This window comes from Babylonia areolata, chromosome 18 (genome assembly GCF_041734735.1).
Source record: "Babylonia areolata isolate BAREFJ2019XMU chromosome 18, ASM4173473v1, whole genome shotgun sequence".
Taxonomy (NCBI): Eukaryota; Metazoa; Mollusca; class Gastropoda; order Neogastropoda; family Buccinidae; genus Babylonia; species Babylonia areolata.
Window position 1 is genome coordinate 38,954,378 of NC_134893.1, and position 23,691 is coordinate 38,978,068.

A 23,691-nucleotide genomic window follows, 5' to 3' on the forward strand; every position below is an offset into this window, starting at 1 on the left:
ATCTGCCTAGCAGATATAGCATAACGTATATGGATTTGTCCGAATGCAGTGTCGCCAGCTTGTGAAACTTAAACTTATCTTCTTGGTAGTGAACTAATCTTATGGAGGACATTAAAGTTACCACAGCCACCACGTCAAACGATACGCACTGTGTCGGACAGAGCATACCATAATCGTCAATCTATTATACTGGAAACAGAAAATTAATTATCAAGAAACCATTACAGCCCACGCCTGTCATTGTTAATCAATACCTACATGACCGACATTCAAGACAACTTCCAATTGGCGCTCATGGGCGGTGCTAAGAGGATTCGGAAGTGAAGTACGATGATCTTTACACACCGATTAGGGTCATTATTTGCTACTTAATGTGATTAGGACGAACTCGATGTCCAATCTGTCACTGACAAAACTCAACTGAACAACTTAAAAAAAAAAGAAAAAAAAAGGAACCAAGCTCTATCGAGGAACCCCCCCCCCCCCCCCAGTTCGCTCACTTGTTTATTATTCAGACAAAGCAACCATGAAGATCAGTAGCCTGATGTGAAATAATGGAAACGTGGAAAGAGAAAAAAAGAAAAAAGAAAAAAAAAGTGCAAACACACACACACACACACACACACACACACACACACTCACACACACAAAAAAAGCAACCAAAACAAATCATTCCAGTACAGCTTGTGCAGCCCCACTCTCTGTGGCAGCATGAGATGCATGTGGGCGACACACAAAGTTGGATTTTTTTTTAAATTATTATGTGTGTGCTTCGTTTCTTTATAGACACATTTCTTGTGACACCGAAGTAATAAAACTATCTGAAATGGTAACAGCAGAAGTGGCGACAGTAGTTAAAATGACCGTGCTGATTCAATGAAACATGGTAGTAGTTTGTTACAATGAAACATGGTAGTAGTTTGTTACAACTAAAATGGTTATAATTTATCGCCCTATTGGCCACCGCCCTGAAGGCCATGTTGTTCCAAGCTGTAGTCGACTTGAAGATTGATTTCTCAGCGACGGTCGACTGTTGTCTAGGTACTGGCGATGTGCTGATTTTCTCTGCATGTTTCGTCGACGACCTGCATGTCCCATGAAGTCAGACTACCGCCTGCAGAGGGAGCGACAACCCGGCGCCCTCCAGTGACCGTCTCTTGGCTGATGTTGCGATCCTGGCGCAGACCACGGGAGAATGGCGACCCGGACTCGTCCACTCTCAGTGTACGAAGTGAGACGCGCAGGCCGTCGGCGCCGGAAGGAAGTCGGTGCTGACACAGACCATCAACGCGACAGAGATCGGGCATCCCAGGGAGCGGCGTTGGCAGTTTTGACTGTCTTAAACTGCTGGCAGTCCTAACCAGCTTAAAAGGGGTTCTTGGCCTCGGCCGCACCTAGTGGGTCTGACAAAAAAAAAAAAAAAAAAAAAGAAAAAAAAGAAGAGAAAAAGCCAGTACCTGAAATAACACAAGAAATCGATAAAGCCAAACGGCAACACAATTATAATTATCAATACCATACACAGAGATAAAAAATCCCTAGATTATATACCAGATATACATGTACCAGTTCCATAAATAAACTACTGATTTCGTTCCGAAATTCGTGTCAAACTGGCATTCTCAGCATTCACTTACAGCTGGGCATCGCTTTCAGTTTCGCAGCAAACATTTATAAGATAGGCCTGTTTGAATGCCTTATATGTGGAATCTGCACAATATTCATTTCCGCATACCCTTTCCCAGCTCCATAGATTCAATGATATTCGCGATTGCTTTCTTTGCTTTCATACTGCCACTGCCCCCACGCCACCCCAGCCCTAACTCTGAGAGCGCGTCTGCAATCGCGCATGTGAAGTTTCTGGTAATTCCGGTAAGAGGTTCGATGGGTTGTGCCCCTTATCTGCATGAAGAGCCCACTACTTCCGCTCCAGCATGTTCCTCAAAGGAGCTGTCAGGTCGGTTCTTTGGCAGGGTGAGGGTGCCATGTTTGGGTTGATGACAATGTCGGAGCAGTGATGTAGAAAGGACGTCTATTGTTCCCAGGGCGATGACGCCGTTATAATACACCGACAGGCATGGACTCTGATCCTTTGTCAGATATAAAGTCAATCTTCAACATGGGGGGTATGTTGGCTTATTCAAATATATATATATATATATATTAAAAAAAAAAAAAAATGTACAGTGTGTGTGTGTGTGTGTGTGTGTGTGTGTGTGTGTGTGACGATGGGGGTCGGGGTGAGGTTGGATGAGGGTGGAGGTAGGATGTAGCGGGGAGTGTGGGAGAGGTGTAGCGTTGGATGTTTATTATTCGGCTTTTAAAAAAAAAAAACTTTTATTTTTACTTTTATTTTTCATTGTTGATTGCAGATATGACGATATGTGTAGGTGTTCTCTTGCTGTTGATGCTGTTGTTAATCATCGATTGGTGTTCTTGTTTGGTGTCAAGATGTTTACAGCCCAGCTAACGTTATAGAGGCTTCTGAGAACTGTTTTTGTTGTGGTCGAGGTTGTTGTTGTCAGTTGTTTCTTGTGGGCAATGCAGTCCTTTCTTTTCTCCTTCTCTCTCTCTCCCTATCACCGGCCCATCCCTCCCTCCTCTCTTGTTCTTTTCTTTTCTTTGTCTCTCTCACTCCCTCCCTCTGTCTCTCTCTGTCTGTCTGTCTCTCTCGCTTTTCTCTCTGCTCCTTTTTATGTGATTTTATTTTTGGATTCTATGGGTGACTCTTAATCTGTTTTTCGAGGGATCGTGACTGTAAAAACTCCCAGAGTACAGGAGCATGTCACCTGAGATGTGACTGTAATCATTCCCAGAATACACGAGCATGTCACCTGAGAACAGCTTTTCATTTTTTACCTCTGCTGCCTGTCTGTGCGACAGTCTCACAGTCTCTTTGATTATCTGACGCAGAATGAACATAACGTGACTGTCAACTGTTTCGTTGTATTTGATTTGTTCATTTATTGTAACTTACATCGTTGATCAGCTCGCGCTCTGACATTACTGCACGAGCTGATGTGCGTGTGCCTGAGCGCGCGCGCTCGTGCGCACGTGTGTGTGTGTGTGTGTGTGTGTGTGTGTGTGTGTGTGTGTGAGAGAGAGAGAGAGAGAGAGAGAGAGAGAGAGAGAGAGAAGAAGAAGAAGAAGTAGAAGAAGAAGAGAGAAGTCTCTCTCTGTCTCTCGCCATTTCTGAAAAAGAACAGAAAAAAATCAAGACAGGTAGGCTTCGACCATTGCATGGACATTAAAGGAATAGATACAAAGTCGGTCGGCCTAGTAGGAAGTGCATTGCGAGTAAATCAGATAAGGCCCTCGTTTTTTCCTCCTTGGGTGAAAGTTCTTTTCTTCAAAACCGACATTGGGTAGCAAATCCTAAGATCGAAAGATTCTGTTTTTGGTCAAATGCTAAACACACACTCACACACAGGCATACACCAACAGACAGACACACAGAAACAGACACAAATAATATGCGCCATACTTTCGTGCATTGGACAGTGACATTAATCTATGCAGTCAAAAAGTCGCCAAACCTATCCCAGTTTTCAGTGATCGTAATATATCTGTTTTGGATTTCTTTCTGTTCCTTTTAGATGACACCACTTTTCAATTTTGTATTGATTTTATTTGTTTGATTTTTTCTTTTTCTTTTTTGTGAATGTCTTACGATTTGGATTATTTCATTTTATATAAACATGATATCTGGCGAGTAAAATTATCGGTATCGGCTGTATTCTTTTTATCCAAACCAAGGACAGTCGGGTATCAATGTTTCTGTGACAGCAATGTTTCAGTGAGGTTAAAGCTGGAAGTATGTTAATAACTGTCACACAACTGTCACATCAATCCCCATTCATTTTTTTGGTACCAATGGCTGATAACTTACAGGAAAGATAACTGTAAATTGTGTCCCACATAAAGTACACATTTACGAGTCTATGATTTTACTTTCAAACAAAACTTAGGTTGTGGCCACGGTCTGTGTAAAATTCTAATCCGGACCCCTTTCTCATGAAACTTAGGTAGCTGTTAGTTGTTAAATGTTTCAAAAATAAATAATTCACTTGAAAGATCTTATTCAGCTTAAGCACAATATAACTTATCTTTTTTGTTTTGTTTTGCTTACGGTGGTTTACTTTCAGCGTGAATGAGCAACTGAAAAATGATTTTTTCAAAATTGTGTTCTTGGTTTTACTTTCACGGCATCGATAAACAGACTGGTTAGTGGTTTTTGAAAATACAATTTGAACGCTATCGTAAGTTTTAGAAAGTCATTGGTATTAATTAATCAAAGTTATTGAAAATGTTTTTTTTTAAGAGTACGTTCACTATCCTCCAGATGATCAATAGCAGTCTGATCACCAGTCCATAATTTGTCACTGCATCTTGTTGCAGTAATGTTGATAAACATGTGAATAATTTATCTTATGGTGAATGCTCATCAACAACTCATTTTATCAGGTTTGTTTTGACAGCTAAGAAAAACAAAGTGCTCTTTAGCTTCTGCAACCCACTGTGGCAAGAAATAATCCAACAGTGACTGAAAAAAAATCCAGTGATTACATATGGTTAATGCCCTTGGGTTGGCGTGAATAGCTCCGAGACTGATGCTAGAGATGTTTTCCTGTGTCCCTTTCGCTTTCACACATGTCCTATTGGCACCATATATGACATGCCAAACAAAATGAACATCACGGTCAGTGATTCGCTATCAAGAATGACGTGACATAGAAGTTTGTCGAATTTAATTTCAATCAATGAAACTTTTTTTTTTCTTTTTCCCAATTATTAATTTACGAACGTTGTCGCGAACTCGAAAACGAGCACAACATGTCATGTCATGTCGCCCCCGCCCCCTCCCCCCATCCACTTTCCTCAGTGTCCCCCCCCCCCCGGCCCCCGCCACCAGACCCCTCTCTCTGTCTCTCTGAAGACTACACTCTTTGGTCTTGATCAGCTCTTGAGCCTACCCGTCAACCTGGAGTCATTTCAGAGCCGTTGTCAAGGTCTGTCGGTGTTTCTGTTGCTAATCGTGTCGAGAGCGAACGCAGCTGGTAAAAGGGTGCGCCATTGCACTACTTTGTTGTAGTATGTGAATTAATGGCTCAGAGAGTTTTCATTACACACACACAGACGCATACACACTCTCTCTTGTTCGCTCTCTCTCTCTCTCTCTCACACAAACACGGCCGCGCGAGCGCACAGACAGAAACAGATACATACACACACCATTACACAAAATACCGCATGCAGCCGTTACTTTTCTCTTTTCTCAAGGAACAAACCCGACATAGTGTCACAAGATACATTTAGCGGGCAGATTTCCCCCTTGCAATGAAGGTAAAATTTACTCTTCAACATCATCACCATGACAATTTTCCTGTGACAAGCTAAATATTACACAAGCATGATAATAGTTAGCAAGGGTATTTTCACAAAAGAATTAAAAAAACAAACAACCCCCCAAAAACAACAACAACAAAAAAACACAAAAAAAACCCCAACCAAACAACAACAACAACAACAACAAAAGCCACCAACAACAAACAACCACCATTTTCATTTAAATATGACACCTCGATTCCCAACTGGTTACACACATTTGACAGTCAGTTGACATGGTTCACAAGGAGACGTCAGAGAGCTACAACAGCCCCATTGCAACCAAGGTGACATATGGTGAAGGTGTTCTAATAATTATAAACAAAATCCTTCTGTTAGCTAACTGCATCAAGTTATCTTGATACAACAGTCCAAATACATATTATTTGTTGGGCACTGATTTAAAAAAAATTTTTTTTTTAGCTAAATAAAAACAAGTATCCAAAAAGAAAAGAAAATGGAGTCAGGGGTTTTCAATGAGCAGGTTTTTATAACACCAGTTGGCAGAGAATTCATTTAGTCTGAAGTTTATACTTTGCTATGTGCTTTTCTATTTTGCATCTGTAGGTAAGTAATGTTCTAAATATAATCAAATCAGGCTGACCATTATCCCGTTTATACCTATAAATGTAGGATTTAGCTACCAGAATAATAAAATCAAATTATAATCATCGTAATCTCTTGAAGGGTCTAGTACAAGATTAAAGTCTCCTGCCACAATTGCACAAGGTTCTTTAAATCTACTAGGAGCTTATTAATCTTTTGATAAAACTCTGGACTATCTCTATTGAGCTTAGTAATCTTTTGATAAAACTCGGGACTATCTCTATTCGGACCATAAATATTGCGTAGTATAAAATTCTTGTATTAATCTCAAGTGTGACAATGATGAAGGTACCCCCTTCATCTCCGTGTACATTTTTCACTTAAATTCATAGTTGTTATTTAATAGGGTTGCAACACCTCTAGAATTAGAATTCTTAGATGCCAAAAAACAAAACAAAACAAAAAAACAAACAAAAAACAACAACCGAAAACAAAAAACAACAACAAACAAACCCCAAAAAACAAAAAAACAAAACAAACAAAAAAAACCAAAAACAACAACAACAAAACAAAACAACAACAACAACAAAAACCAACAACAACAACAAAAAAAAACTCCACAAAACAATCAAACAAACAAAAAATCACAAAAAAACCCAGCAACATTTATATCCCCATTCTACAGATATAAATTTGTCAGATCTTTGTTCAAAGTGTGCGTCTTGGAGGAAGTAAATGGAATACTTTTTACTTCTGAGGTAATGAAAAACACCTCCTTTTACCGACATTATTCATACCCTGACAGTTAGCAGACACAATAGTTATACTGTTGTCCATTTAAAGCTTTTTTCTTCTTCTTTCTTTCTTTGTTTTTTTGTGGCTCCATTAACATGTTGGGTAAGTTGAAATCTGAGAACGCTGTGACCACTATGGTTATTCTTATATTTCAAACTTATACTGTACACTCCAGCGTCAAACCCACTGCAAAAAGTTAAGAACCAGGGTGACAAAAGAAAACCGAAACAAACAAGCAAAAAACCCCAAAAAAACAACAACCCCAAAACCCCCCAAAAAACAACAACAACAAAACCAACAAAACAAAACAACAACAACAACAAAAACACACACACAAACAAACAAACAACCCCCCCCCCCCCCCAAAAAAAAAAAAAAACAAAAAACAACAACAAAAAAACCCAACAAACAACAACAAAAAACAACAAGAAAAACAAGAAAATACACACACAAAATTTAGTGGGCAGATTTAGACACTAGTTGAAGTCATTGCTAAAAGCGCTACAAATTTTGTTTCAAAACACAATTGTTGCTATTCCGTAAGTTCAGAAACCATTGTGTCTTGCATGCATGGCTGATCTGGGTGAAGCGTTTACAGGCGTATTCGCGGTTGTAAAGTGCGTTGGGTTTTAACAACGGTTAATGTTTTGTTGTTTTTCTTGCAGGCTGAAATTGTCCTTTCTCGTGCTCTCACAGACTACTCATACGTATTCATACACGCACCCATACAAACATGTTGCGAGTTTGCAAGGACACATATACAAACACTTTTTTTTTTTTCTCGGTCCTTGTTTCATTCTGGTGCCTCTTTCTCGCCTCCCCAATTTCCTCCATCCCACTTCGTTTTCTGTTTCTCAAACACTTCCTCACTATCTCTCAAGCAACTACACCAAACCATTCCATATCATCTCTCTCTCTCTCTCTCTCTCTATCGAACACACACGTACACTTCTGGATATCTCTTTCTCATTGTTTTACGTGTTTTCCTGAGCAAGTCTGTGTGTGTGTGTGTGTGCTGACCACTACAGGAAAGAGGCTGTCATCCCCTTATTAACCACAGCGGTGTACAGTAGCAGTTGTTACCGCCACTACACTCCCAGTGCTTCCTCTTTCGGATTCCTGCTCACGCCAGTGATGACGCAATTTCCAATCTTCGCCATCAGCTGACACTTGTTTTGACGTCATTGCGATGGGACAAGGAGATCGAGTCACTGTTTTGCGTATCGATAAAGCTACATGCCGTCTGCGCTACTTGAACCTGGCCGGATGACTGAAACTATGTACAGTAAACTTCCTTGTACGTAAAGTATCGCACCCCATTTCGGGTGAAAAACTGTGCATAAGGTAAAATACCTTGAAAATGCCCACGTGAAATAATGACAATGATAATGATGTTATTTGTAGTCGTGTTGCTTTACGAAGCAGTACAGATTTAGATTTTGAGATAAAGAATAGAACGTCTGCTTGATATATCATTGTCATTAAAAAAAAAAAAAAAAAAAAGAAAAAGAAAAAGAAAAAATGATCATGACGTCACTCCATGACGCAGTGATGACATTGCTTCAGTAAGACCATCAAAAAGAACGTTGCACATATTAACAATACCCTGGCAGGTGCCAAGTTCTTAGACTTATAATTTATGTGTGGTTCAACGTAAATTGGGTTTACTTCCTTAATTATGGATGGAAAGATTTTATTACAATTCTTCTTTGCTTTATTATGCACATAACCTTGGGAGGCTATTACAGGGCTCAAACCACATCATCAGATGTTGAGCTTAACCTAGCACTTGTTTGATGTTTTTCAAGTTTGTTTAAAACCAGAACATCAGTAAACAGCTATACATTCTCTCTGGAACCTCTGATTCAGCAACCGATTCCATTTCCATGATTTATGGAATGAATCATAAAGCGCCAACCTAACACACAAATTGCAGACTACTATTACCTTTGCTTAATTTCTAATACGTTGTTTTAGTCTTTTTCAAATAATCGCTTATTATGTCTAAAACTTCACCAAGAATAGAACCCTTTCATAATGATAATGACTGGACTGAAACCGTAATGCTGGTTCGAAACTGCGGTCTTGCTGTTGTTGTTTTTCGCCAGGACGATTCATTTCTTTGTTTTGTTTTCAGAGATATGGAGTAAATTTCGTGTGGTTTTGATTTTCGAAATTTCAAATCCATCCCTCTCTCTCTCTCTCTATGTGTATAATATATATATATATATATATATATATATATATATATATATATATATATATATCTGTGTGTGTGTGTGTGTGTGTGTGTGTGTGTGTGTGTGTGTGCTTTGTATAAAGTAATCATGAGCAATGTGGACGAGCGAAGAAACGTGTCGGGATACACTGAGGACGAAAACAGGAACTTCACGAAAGGAAAGAGAACTGGAATGGCGTGAGCGAACATAACTGTTAAGTCAAATTTCGTCCGCTCAACTTTATTATCTCCCAACTCGGAGAAATTCACAATTGGAATGGCATTACCATCTTCATTGAAGTCTGTTTTTCCCCCCTTTCTATTGGGCCGCACGGATCGAACACATACACAGCGGTAACAGCGGTTTTAGTCGTCACCGGAGCTGACTAACCGGGCAGATTGGGTAGACCCGGCACACGCATTCACACACCCACCAGGAACGGAAGCGCCAAGGACGTATCGCTCCGCCATTTTCATACGTCACCACGAAGGTGGATATATGAAAAGCAGAAGTGTAGAGTCAGTTGTTGTTAGGAAAAGAGGACAGCAAACAGTTGGAGGAAGAAGAGTGAGTGTGTTTGTGTGTAGGCTAAAAGTCCAGTTCGCTGAAACAAAGAAGAAGGAAGAGAGGAGTAAGAGAGCTTGAAAAAAAAGAAGAAAAAAAAGAGAGAATAAAACAGAAAAAAAAGGAGAAGAAGAAGGAGAAGAAAAAGAAAGAATCCAGGCACCAGCAGCTGAGATACTTGTTAGAAAAAAAGGCCTGTCTTCATATTCCTACTATGGTGAGTAACTTTCGTTTTTTATGAAAAACAACATGTTTATCTATTTTTTATTTTCTCTCTGCTTCTTTACCTATCATTTATCAACTAATTTGTTTGTCTGTTATTTTGTTTATCTGTGTACTGTGCATATCTGTTAGACATTGTCCCCGACGGAAGAAAAGTTGTTTTATAGTATTATGTTGTTGGATAAAAAGTGAAGGCCGATTTAGTAATGATTAATTTGCATATTTATCGCAATTACGGTTTACATTTGCATGTCATATATATATATATATATATATATATATATATATATATTAGAGAGAGAGAGAGAGAGAGAGAGAGAGAGAGAGAGAGAGATGAAAATAACTTAATAAGGGGGTGTGGGGCGATATTCGAACAATTGATTTGCACAAGAATGAACATATACATCCGTATTTCCAGCTTTAGTGTCATAACATTTTATGCGATATGTGTTACAATAGCTGGGAATACGTATAGATATTGCTTACACACAAATACACACACACACACACACACACACACACACACACACACACACACACATATATGTATATATCTATCTATCTATATGTATCTGTATGTGTGTGTGTGTGTGTGTGTGTGTGTGTGTGTGTGGTAACACATTAGAACGCTATAGCTGGATATACGAATCTTGCTTCTTGTTTACATCATACATTGTCCAGATAACAGCATATAGCCCCCACACCCACTTTTTACTTATTTGATTTTATTTATTCTTATCTGTGTGTGTGTGTTTCCACCCCCCCCCCCCATCCTCCCCCCGTCTTTCTACATCTTTGCAAACTTATTATGTTTTCATCCAGTGTCATGTTGATTGTAATCTTGTTTTCTACCCTATTATTTACACCATGTCGCACGGGCAGATCTGGGAAGTAATTGAATCGTCACTTCGCCCGCGATGATAGAGAATAGCAATAAGCTATGACTGATGTCTGTGGATCACTTGCCATGGTGCATGGTCATCAGTTTTATCGGCATAGCCGAGGCATCGGACGAGTCCACAGTGGATGAAACTGCAGTGATATCAGGCATACAATGAATAGATAAACGACAGTAATAATGATACAATTATTCTTTCTCTCCCCCTCTCTCTGTGTGTATCTGTGACTCTGTCTCTCTGTCTGTCTGTCTCTCTCCCTCCCTCTCTCCCCCCCCCCCCCCCGCTCTCTCTCTCACACCCCAGTTCCTGTCGCTGACGGGTTCATGATCGGACTGAAACATCCTCCCCTCTACCCAAGCCGCTGTTATTAATTATACGATTTTGATTAAGTTTCTTATCTGTTTATTTTATTTTTCTTCATATATCTTTGCAAAATATATTTTTGCATTGACATAAGAGTTGTTCAGATGTGAACTGCACTTGCTTTCGTCCTCTATCATGTTGCAAGAGAAAAAGTATATGATTATCGCAAAGTGTACGGGGGTCCAAGAAATATTAGGGGAAGGAGGGTGGGGGTGAGACGCAGCATAAACCAAACGCACGGTATGAAATGTAGAAGAACAAGAAAAAAGGAAAGGAAAAAAACGATAAAAGATTTAAAGAAAAAACACGAGCAGGAAGAAAATACAAACTGAAATGCAAAACATAAATGCAAACTCCACCCCACCCTATATACACTACATAGAAGGAATAAATGCTACATTTATTCAAGACTGTCAGACACTCAAGAATAACCTGGCTTAATGCATCAACATGAAGGACGTATCTAAAAACAACAACAACAAAACAAAACAACAACAACAAAAAACCCGAATAAAGATTAAAAAAAGAAAAAAAAAGAAAAGAAAAGAAAAGGAGACTACGGCAAAGGAATATGACAATTTTTGTTGTTGTCATTTCAAACAGGTTCTCCATGTCGGAACATGTGTGTGTTTGGTTGTGACTCTCTTGCAAGCGCTCAGGAACAGAACAAAGAAAAGAAAGGGCGACAATGAAACACAAACAAGATGAACACACACACGGGTGTATCTATCGCATCTCTCTCTCTCTCTCTCTCTCTCTCTCTCTCTCTCTCTCCCTTTTCTTTCTGTCCGTTTGTTTGTATGTCTGTCTTTTTCTTGGTATACTCAGAAATCAACTCTTACTATCTTACTATCTTATGATTTATCAGTCTTTGAAGAAAGGCACTGGATAAGGAGGATACATCCAGATACAATATGATGCAATAAACAACGTATTACTTTATAACACACAGACACACTCACAACCACACAGACACAGACACACACACAGAGACACACACAGACACAGACACAGACACACACACACACACACACACACACATATATATATATATATATATACTTTTTGCGGGAATTGGGTATGTGGAAGTAGTTCCGCCACAGACAAAACGTTATCAGAACATTGGTGAATCTTTCATGCAGTTATCCAGGCTGATTTATTTCTTCTTTGTTTTCCTCTTCCTCTTCTTGATTCTCCGTGCTGTGTGTGTGTGTGTGATAATGACCTTCTGTTGTGTGTTCATGGTAAAAGCACGTGCATCAGTGACCACCTACATGATACGTGACCAATGTGATATTTTGTTCCTATTCTGGTTTTTCCCCCGGTTCGATGCCCACTTGCCAATTGGTTGCTAAGTACCGGAAGAACACCTACAGTGTCGTGTTTGGATTCCGCGTTCGTCTCTCTGTTTGGCTGGTTGGCTGGCCGGCGAGGATGGTGGTTGGTTGTGTGTGTGTGTGTGTGTGTGTGTGTGTGTGTGTGTGTGTGAGAGAGAGAGAGAGAGAGAGAGAGAGAGAGAGAACGTATGTTTGCCTAAGCGCGGCCATGTGTGTGTGTGTGTGTGTGTGTGTGTGTGTGTGTGTGTGTGTGTGTGTGTGTTTTGCAGATCATAGAAGGAAAAAGGCTTTGAGGTATTAATTGTTAAAACACACAATTATCATTTATGTGATTATCCAGAATGTATTCCATCCCATTCTGCCCCAGAGCGAAGTTCTTCATCTCATCCTTCGATGTTTAAAATAAATCCACTACTACATTCACATATTGTATTTTCAAACAATGGTTATTTGTCTTCCTTCACCTTCCCCTCTCCCTTTCCGCTGTCACCCACCTCCCCACCCCACCCCATCCCCCGTCCCTTTGATGAAAAGTGATACATATACTGGATAATAATGATTTGGAGTCGTTGTGTGTGTGTGTGTGTGTGTGTGTGTGTGTGTGTGTGTGTGTGTGTGTGTGTGTGTGTGTGTGAAGGCAGGGAAGAAGGGAAGGAAGAAATGTGAATGCACAATGTGGAGTAACGTTATAGGACGACGAAACAGAGAAAAGAAGTCGGTGACGAAGGAGGCGATGATGACGACGACGAAGGCGAGCAAGACAGAAGAAGAAGAAGAAGAAGAGGAAGAGGGCGAAAGAGACGAAGGAAAAGAAAGAAAGAAAGACAGACAGACAGAAGGAAAGACAGAAAGAAAGAGAAAGAAGGCTACGATGATGATAACAACCACGATGACTTCTACTTCTTCCTCTTCTTCTTCTACCCTGTCCCTGGCACATTCAAACTCCCGGTACACAGGCGCATTGCGAGTCTTGTTGATGCATCCCCAGCAGCAGCACTCCCCGGAGAGCCATCAGCGTGTGGTCAGTCGCTACTTGCCAGAAGAAACCCAGCACGGTGGTAAAATCACTTGTGTGGTGTTCAGTGGCGCTTATTCCAAGCTAGTGAATGAATGCAGAAATCCACTTTGCAAACATCCCACTGATGCAATGAAGGACTAAGTCCCAGAGCCAGACAGAATCAGAGTGAGGGCGGTTTGAAACAGTCACTGTCTCCTTCTGATGGTTTTGGCAAGACACGGAAACAGAGAAGAAATCGAAACTGAACTTAGCAAGAGATCAAGAGAATAGAAGCGCAACTGCCAGAGTTTGAGACAGTGCGTCTTGTCTTCTTTCATTTCTTCTTCTTCTTTCTTCGTGGGCTGCAACTTCTACTTTCACTCGTGAGTTTTTACATGTATGACCGTCTTTACCCCGCCATGTAGGCAGCCCTACTCCATTTTCGGTTGTGTTTGTGCTGGGTTTGTTGTTGTTTGCATAACCCACCGAACGCTGACACGGATTACAGGATATTTAACGTGCGTATTTGATGTTCTGCATGAGTATACAACGAAAGGGGGTTCAGGCACTAGCAGGTCTGTACATATGTTGACCTGGGGGATTGGAAAAATCTCCTCCCTTAACCCGCCAAGTGCGCCGAAACAAGGGATCAAACTCCGGAAACTGGATATAATCCAGCCCTCTAACCATCTGGCCACCGTACCCCTCGTCTTCTTTCATTCATGTATATAAAATACTCGAGGAGAATGCACAAGATGCTACTGCGTGACACTATCCACTATTTATCCTCTGGCCAAAATGTCTGGACTTAACTCTTTGGGGACCACCTGCACACTTGCCCAACTGGCCTTCGAGACAGAAAGCCCCAGGTTGCCCCGCTGTGTTTTCATACTTCAAAGACGAACAATTTTGTATTTCTCGACTTCACTGGGGTTACTGGACGCGCCACAAAATATCGCGTTGGACCTATTTTCAACTTAGCGATAAGTAGGAACAGACTGTCTGCGACGGTTGGTTAGGTCGTAGAAGCTAGAATGAATGGGCAATGAAATAATTGGTGAGGCTGTTGTGCCCGGTGTATGCTTATGTGCTCAGTGTGTGTGTGTGTGTGTGTGTGCGCGCGCGCGCGCGCGTGTGCGTAGGTGTGTGCAGGTGTATGTGTGTGTATGTATGTATGCACGTGTGTGCTGTGTGCATTCATACATGTGCATTTGCTAATTAGGTTGCTGGAAACTGAAGTCGTGGAGCTTTCGTTCAGCTTTCTTTGTGGGTAACAGTCAAAATAAAATTCAGCCGATCATGCACAATGCGTAGTGTAGCTTTTTGACGTACTATTTCTTTTAGAGCTATTGAAATTAGTTAAATTCTCAAGAAGAAAGAGGAGAAAGAGGGACATGCACGTATTTTGCATTATGAAAAATTCTTGTCACTACAGAACCATTTCTGTGTGAAATTTAGACTGTTGTTTCTGGGGGAAAAGTATCACCAACAATATTTTGGGCTAAAAATCCCTTTTTCCGGACAAACTGACGTTAATTTCTGTTGCGTCAATACTCCTACTTTGCAAACACGCTGACACACGGTTAGTCCGTCAGCTTTTGATAATCAATAATCAGTCAATAATGAACTGGTCATGAAAGTAACAATATATCCCTCAAGGGGTGGGCATAACAACAATGATTTGTGTTTACATTTTAATCAAAGACACACACACACACACACACACACACACACACACACACACACATACACACACAGACAACAGAGAGACAGACCTACAGACAGACAGACAAACAGACAGACAGACACACGCACACACACACACACACACACACACACACACACACACACACACACATTTTGATAAGAAAACAGACACACACACATACGCATAAATTTTTTTTTTAAAGTATGTAAGTGCAGATTATAATGATTCTCCTTATTATCATCACCATCGTCTTCTTCTTTATTGACATCGTCATCTTCGGCGTCAACAACATTTTGACAGTGGCTTAAAAAAGAAACCATACCATTTATATATATATAAGATTTACCATCTTTGTCGTAATCACTGAGTACAAATTCAAGATCTTGAGCAGCATCATTAGTGTCGTCGTCACTGTCACAGATGACGTTGCTGTCGTCATGATGATGGTGAAGAGAAAGAGGATGATTATACCAAGTTTCAACACAAGAATGTTGCAACATCAAAAGGAAATGGCTGTTTCACCGACAACTATGTACACATATAGAAAAAGGGCATCACAGCTTTCGCTGAAAAGAATCAATCTTCTTTCATTTCCTACATGCGGCAACAAAGGAAAATTGATTGGAAAATCTATCCCAAGTAATTTTCGTAATGACAGAAAGATTGCTTTCCGATACTTGTTATTTCTCCCCACCACTTCATCGTTCAATATGATCATCTGGTCCAACGGTGGGGAAGAATATCACTTTGTAGTTTCAAGTGAAGGTTGTTACGAACAGCTGTTTGCCTGTGTAAACGATTGTGTGTATTGTAATATTCGGGTCATTATACAGGAGAGGGGACTCTGGTGCTGTTAACATAGTTTTAACTTCCTGATATCCGAGAGGATATTGGTGCAGAAGGCACGTGTTTGGTTTTCATGTTGCAACGGGTATCACTTCATGTTTCCTTCTTGTTTCTTCAACCACCGCTGATTTGGAAAGTAACAAAATCGATTTAAGTTTAATTTTCGTCCGCCAAAGTCATGCACTCACCCCCCCCCCAACCCCCATTCCCACTTTCTAAGTCAGTTGCATTGTGTGTGTGTGTGTGTGTGTGCGTGCGTGCGTGCGTGTGTGTGTGTGTGTGTGTGTGTGCGTGCGTGCGTGCGTGCGTACGCGCGTGTGTTGTCTGCTGTGCAGGCATTTGATCGTTTCTTGTTGTTGTTGTTGTTGTTGTTGTTGTTGTTGTTGTGTGTGTGTGTGTGTGTGTGTGTGTGTGTGTGTGTGTGTGTGTTTGGATGGCGCTGTGGATACGCAGTACAAGCGTGGAAAGCTTTACGCACGCTATACAAATCAAGTTCATTCATTCATTCAACGTATACCTGTCATAATATTTTCTTCTTGTTTATACAATTACCCTTTCTTTGAAGATTTGAGGAGTCATTCATTTCTATACACGTTCTTCCTCAGGACGATGGTTAAAGAAAAAAAATGTCTTGTTTGCTTTGTCTTGACTTCTGATGACTAGCTCAAGATTCCGCCTGGCACAACAAACAGTTATTCTGAGTGGCTCGCTGTGTCTGTGCAGGATTCGGGGTGGACGAGGAACTGGCTCAGGAGCTGCACCAGTCTGACGTTGGCCCTGGTGCTGCTCGTGCTGCACGGACCAGTCAGCATGCAGGCCAGAGGAAGTATCTTACGGCGCATGCCCATCTTCTACGGGAAGCGAGACCAAGCCTCGTCCCAGCGTCTTGTCATTCCGCCTTGGGGACCACGTCTTGGCGGTCAGGACAGACACAGCACTGTATCTGGCTATCCCGAAACCAGGACGTCACTCGGGGGTCGTTGGGATTCACTGCAGACCCGAACCATACACCATGATCCAGGGGTGACCGCTTCAAGAAAACTGTCTGATGAAGAAGCTGGTGTTTGGGATGTCATTCCTCTGTACAAAAAGCTGGCGACTTACATGCAGAAAAGAAATGACGAGGAACAGATGATAAAAGCCATTGTCTATGCACTGGAAGAAAAGAAGGAAGCCTTTCTTTCTCCGGGCCCATGAACAATAATGGTGACAACGCTGAATGAGTGATACAGGGTTATCGTGAATAACCTCACTGATTTCAGTCCTAAGACTTTCGACATACTGTGAATTTCATCAGTCTTAATGTTCTGGAGTACAAAGATAAACTGAAAATCACTCATGTACAAACACAGCAGGAATTGAGTAAGACGTCTGTGTATACACACATAAAATGCAAAAGCAACTATTCACAATATTTTTTTCAAAATGCTGTTTGTGATAAAAAAAAAAAAGAACACCCCAACCAACTACAACAAAAGCAAACCTAAACCCGTTCCTGCATATTTTCAACAGAAACGGTTTTAAGGCTGTTATTTGTTTCAGTGTGATTTCCCAGCCCACTAAAATACCCAACGAGAGGCAAATATTAAATGTGTTGTGAAGATCATCAGTTGTTTGAAGACCATCAGTTGTTTGAATCACAAGATAATGCTGTGAAGTTTCAATTTCAAGGAACTGTCGAAGTGTTCGGTTTGATCCACACCACATATGCTAAAAAAAAAGAAGGAAAAAAAAAGAGGGCGTGAGGGGCAGATGCTTGACCTCCATCAGCCCCAGCACACTGGGCAGGCCTTGACAGCCTTCCAAATGCAACAGCAGTGAAAGAGATGGGATAAAAACGTAGACCCTTTGAACAGAAACGTAGATTCGGTATCACTGATATATTGTGAATATTGATCTATTGTACCAGTCCAAAGAGAAAACATTTTTTCAAGGGACCGGGATTTTTGTTTAGTATTTAACTACAAGCCATATCGTGTTTGAATCTTTGGACGGAATTACGAACAGGACGGAATTACGAACAGAATGAATGAATCAGTTTTTTTTTTTTTAATGAATTTGGATTTCTGACGGTAATAGAATGAGAAAACAATTGCTTTTTTTCATCCAGCCCTCGAAGGGGAAAAATGTCAAAAGAAAAGGCATGAAGAAAGAACACAAGAAATAATTACGAGAGAGAGAGAGAGACATAGAGAGACAGACAGAGACAGATAGACAGACAGAGAGGCAGATTTTAAATGAACTTGATGCTGTCCACATAATTTCAGATAACAAAACAACTTACTTGTCTTGAGAATGTGTGTGTTTGTGTGTGTTTGTGTGTGTGTGTGCGTGTGTGTGTGTGTGTGTGTGTGTGTGTGTGTGTGTGTGTGTGTGTGTGAGAGAGAGAGAGAGAGAGAGAGAGAGAGAGAGAGGAGGAAGGAAAAAGACGAAATTATTTCATTTAGCCAACACAAAAACTGAAAAAAATGCACAAAAACTGAAAGTCTGTCTTCTCTTGTTTATTATTTAAGAATCAGTAATCAAATCGATGTTATTGACTGCACAATAAAAAATGGTTTTACCTATTAACATTTGTCTGGCTCTTTTGCGAAGCGTTTCCTTAACTTCACAAACGGAAATCTTGTTGTCCACAAACCAGATGCTCAACCAAAGGCAGCAAAAACCAATTTAGCACAGTCTCACTCCAACCAGCCACCCCACAACTATCTCGATATCCCACCCAACCATCCACCCGGCCATCACTTCACCAACTACCCGGCCACCCGCTAAACCTTGGTTTACTGAGACTACAAATGTAAAGGCTTGTGTAGCAACACTGAAGTTCCACGCAAGACCTGTCCAGGATCGTGTTTTGTTCAGTTCCTAAATATAAAAAATACAAATGTCAAAACATTCTTCACATTTCCCCAAGAAAAAATGGCCGTGGAGGGGGAAAACGTCGGATCGATCAACCGACAACCAGTCTGACAGAAAAAAAACAACAACCGACGAACCAGGCAATCCAGGCATCCAGGCGAGCAAGCAAGCAACCAGCCAATCATACAGTCAACTATGTTTTTAAAATTTTCTTTTTTTTTTTTTCACCCGGAACGCTGCAGTCAGGTAGTGTGAGATTAATGTGGATATCTGCGATACCGTGCATATATATATATATATATATATATATATATATATATATATATATATATATATATATATATATGTGTGTGTGTGTGTGTGTCTGTGTCTGTGTGTGTGTGTCTGTGTGTGTGTGCTTGCTTGCGAACGTGCGCGTGTGCGTATGTGGACGTCCGTATACACGCGCAAACGCAATACCAGATTTAACTTTTCTGGAAATCCTCCAACTTTTAATTTTTATCATAATTTACATAGTCTTAACTTTCACACGACACTGGACTGACCAGCAACAAGCTGATAACTCCTACACCCTCTGCTATCCCCCTCCACAGAAGACAGAAAATTATCATCATCCAGCCACGGAACCACACAACAGAAAGAGATGCGGATGCGGATGTTTTATTCATATAAAGGCCATCGCCCCTCATGAAGGGGTACAATACACAAACAAGCACAGTCACTGAAGAAAATCATGAAGATGCAACAGATCTGAAATGCAATGCCTTGTACAAGTATACTGACAAATTCCTTGTGACGCTTTCTTTTTCAGATGCTAGAAGTAAACTTAAACGAAGTTGATTGGGATATCTATAAAAAGCAGTGGGATATATCGTACTCTCAAACTGGTTAAAGCAGGACAACATAAAACAAAATGCAGCTCATCTTCATTTCCACTTTTGCACAACGGACACATTAAATCAAGTGCAGAATGTTTCATGTAATGATAATAATGCTGATAAATTTCTGAAATACCAAAACGAAATCTTGTCATGATAAATTTCAAGTGTCTGTCTAAGTTCATACGCAGGTAAATCATAACGTCATGACCAGTACAAAATGTCCTATACACACAAAACCTATCACTATTATTAACGAGAAAATTCCACTCTTGCCATCTGCACGCAATCAGTCTATCTTTAAGGTGACACAAAAATAATTTGACATCTTGCACACCCTGATTTTCCCATACAAAACCCAAAACAAACTGATACAACTTAAACGAACTTTTGAAACCCAATTCCTTTCACCTTTTGCATCCAAGTCAGTTAACATCGTATAACCCTTCCGTGGTAACCTGCAATCATTCATTCTTGTAAATTTGATCCAGTAACGAATACAAATTAATACAGAATTAAAATAAATTGGGTATCCATTAGTTTCTCCATAAACGAGGTCATTTGGTGTTTTCAACTCAACCCCTAACATTTTTTTTCAATGCAAACAAATGAACTTTCTCACAGTGACGTGCAGCATCATCAAGGCCCCATACTTCAGCCCCATACTGTGCAATAGGCTGGACCTGAGAATCAAACAATTTTAGAAAAATAGACAAAGTATTATTATTCAAAGTACGTAGTTTTCGCATTATGCATATCGCAGCATTCTTTGCTTTGTCTGTCAGATCAACACATGCTGAGGTAAAACTAAGTTTGGTGGAAAACAAAATACCTGAATATTCATATGCATTTACCACTGGCATTTCTGCATTGTTGTAAGTACATTTTTCTCTTGCAGGTAAAACCCCACTCTTTCTACAGACAACTATATTACTTTTATTTAATTTTACCTTCGAATCAAGAGAAAAGGCTGTCCGCTGTAAATCATTTAACTGTGTTTGCAGTCCAACGACTGTTTCAGATGAGAGCGCTACACTAGCGAGCGAGCGAGCGAGAGAGAAACCCATAGGCGAATTGATGCTTTGACACTTGAATATCATTGGCCATGAGGTCCTTATGACATGGGTGAATGCACACACACACACACACACACACACACACACACAAAGACGCTTTGGCGCTTTGATGTCACTGGCCTTGAGGTCATTATGACATGGGTGAATGCGTTGAGAGAGAGAGAGAGAGAGAGAGAGAGAGAGAGAGACGCTTTGGCGCTTTGACGCGTTGACACTTTAATGTCATTGGCCATGAGGTCCTTATGACATAGATAAATGCAGAGAGAGAGAGAGAGAGAGAGAGAGAGAGAGAGATTCTTTCCAGAAATGGACAACATCGCCACGGCATCCACCTGACGTTTTCTTCAAAAAACTGCCGTCACCGAAGACCTTGTCGGGACCTTCAAGGTGAGGGGTCACACAATCGGAGATCCCCCTTATGGGCACGGCATAGAAAGCCAAGGAGTTCTGAGACAAAGATAAAGAGCTTTATATTGTGATGGATGAGAGTGAGGCTGACAACAAACGATACCGCGGGGACCCATTGTGGATTGAAGCCACTGGCAGACTATACTCGGCACTTCCTTTCCTCCGCCGTTTTGCCTAAACAAGACACGAAATCATGCGGTTTAGGAAATGTAAGCAACGTTCTAAAAAGGTTAAAAAAAAAGAAGAAAGAAACAAAAGGTAGTCAATCCACGAAGCGGATGAAATCGGACGGTGTGTGATCCCAGCCATCCTATTGCCATCCTGTATCGGTCATCTCTCCCGCGCAGCAGCGTCTCGGGGACGGAGCAGGTCACGTTTAATTACAGATTCATTTTATGTCGAAACCTATCACAGGTGATTTTTTGCTTAGGGGGTAATCATTGGACACCATCAGAATGTCCGCATATTCAAATCGACACTGGGAAGGTGAGTTTCTCTTTGAACCGTAGATTTAAAAAAATTAAATGTTTATTTTTAACTCATATTGTTTAGAAGGCACACGTCTAACTTCCACCGGCTTAAAAAAAAAGAAAAGAAAAAAAAAAAGAAAAAAAAAAAGAAAGAAAAAAGAATCATGCACCCTAAAAATTAGAGAATTACTGATGGGGTTCGAATCTATTTGTCAGACTCTGTAGGTGAACATAGTGCCAAGGCAGATGTTTAAAAAAAGAAAGAAAAAAAAGTCAGTTGATATAAAGACGCAAGCAAACTGAAAAGAGTCAACGGACGTTAAAACACAAACAGTCCTACAAATGACCAGCTGATGTTTAGGCAGAAAGACACTGAAATATCAACGGAAGTTAGTGTGCAAACACTCGAAACGTCAGCTGGTGTCAAGACGCAAGAAGACAAAAAGGTCAATTGATGTAAAAACGCAAAAAACATGGAGAAAAGTCAACTGAAAGAAAGACGAAAGAACACAAAGAAAGGTCAACTGATGAAAAGATGAAAGCATTGTTACGCTTTCAAAATTGTCGCCGGCGACAATCTGGGCAGGCGACAATTTGGGGCGTAAAAAAAGAACTTTTTACAAAAGATCGACTGATTTTAAGACGCACTCTAGAAAAAATCAAATGGTGTTAAAACACTAGCACTCAAGTAAAATGTCACCTGACGTAAATACATGCCTGAGCAAAAAAAAAAAGATAATCTGATGTGAAGAAACAAGAACAAAGACATTATGAATAAACGAAATGACATGCGAAGAAAAGAAAAAAGAAAAAAAGAAGAAGATCAATTGTTATCACGACCACGAAAATGAACTTAAATTCAATTGATGTAAAGAACTTTTGTACGAATGAGTCAAGTGATGCAAATACGTTGTTCCAATATTATCGAACTTCAGTAAGATTCTATCACATTATACTATTATGCCACATGTCATACAACAATGTTGACATATTTTCCATTTCTAGGTGTGGTTCGTCCGTCGGGATCGACGAGGACCATCTAGTCATCCTGGGGGTGGGTGGGTTGGGCTCTGTGGGTGCGCAGATGACTGGTCAGGCCAATCCGCGCCCGGAAGGTTCTGACGCAGTGTGGACAGGGGATGGTGGCGGCTGTCGGGGACTTCCTGGCACTGCTTTTCCTGGCCTGTCTGCGTTGCTCTGCTGCAGCGATTCTGTTGGCCTCACAGGATTTGGCGCCTTTGTGGACAGCTGAACGCCACTTTGGTCTGTCCATTGCATTCAGCTCCCATGTGTTGTGGCTTATGTTGAAGGCCTTCAGAGAAGCTTTCAGAGTGTCTTTGAAGCGCTTCTTTTGGCCTCCATGGAAGCGCTTGCCATGTTGGAGTTCGCCGTACAGCAGTTTCTTGGGGAGCCGGTGGTCTGGCATGCGAACTACATGGCCTGCCCAGCGCAGCTGGGCCTGCATCAAGATGGTGTAGATGCTGGGCAAGTTTGCACGAGTGAGCACCTCTGTGTCAGGGATCTTCTCTTGCCACTTTATGCCGAGAAGTTTTCTGAGGCTGGTGGTGTGGAAGTGGTTCAGCTTTTTGGCGTGGCGTTTGTAGACCGTCCATAATTCACATCCATAGAGCAGTGTGGTGAGAACTATGGCCTTGTATACTTTGAGCTTCGTCTCCAGGGTGATGCTTCTCCTGTTCCAAACGTTCCTATTGAGTCTGCCGAAGGCAGCGCTGGCTTTGGCGGGTCTGGCATTCACCTCATCGTTGATGACAACTGTGCGAGAGAGTGTACTGCCCAGGTATGTGAACTTGTCCACCGCGTTCAGTCGTTGCCCGTTGATGAAGATGTTTGGTTCAACGTAAGGCTTTCCTGGAGCTGACTGGTGCATCACCTCAGTCTTCTTTGTGCTGATTGTGAGGCCAAAGTTGTCACAGGCAGCAGAGACCTTGTCGACGCTGTGTTGCATTTCAGCTTCGGAGGCAACATTGAGAGCGCAGTCATCAGCAAACAGGAACACACAACTCTAATTTTGTCTCTCATGTGTCTTCCAGGTACACAGTCCTATTTTTAAACAACACACAACTCCAATTTTGTCTCTCACGTGTCTTCCGAGTACACA

The 23,691-nt window shown here is 41.0% G+C and overlaps 1 protein-coding gene across 1 annotated transcript; it reads left to right on the forward strand.

Moving 5' to 3' along the window:
• Positions 1-9,396: 9,396 nt before the first annotated feature.
• LOC143291973 (uncharacterized) lies at positions 9,397-18,263 on the forward strand. The gene is made up of 2 exons (XM_076602124.1): positions 9,397-9,726; positions 16,605-18,263. Exons 1-2 carry the CDS (start codon positions 9,724-9,726, stop codon positions 17,076-17,078), a joined length of 477 nt encoding a protein of 158 aa, XP_076458239.1. The 5' UTR covers positions 9,397-9,723; the 3' UTR covers positions 17,079-18,263.
• Positions 18,264-23,691: the final 5,428 nt, after the last annotated feature.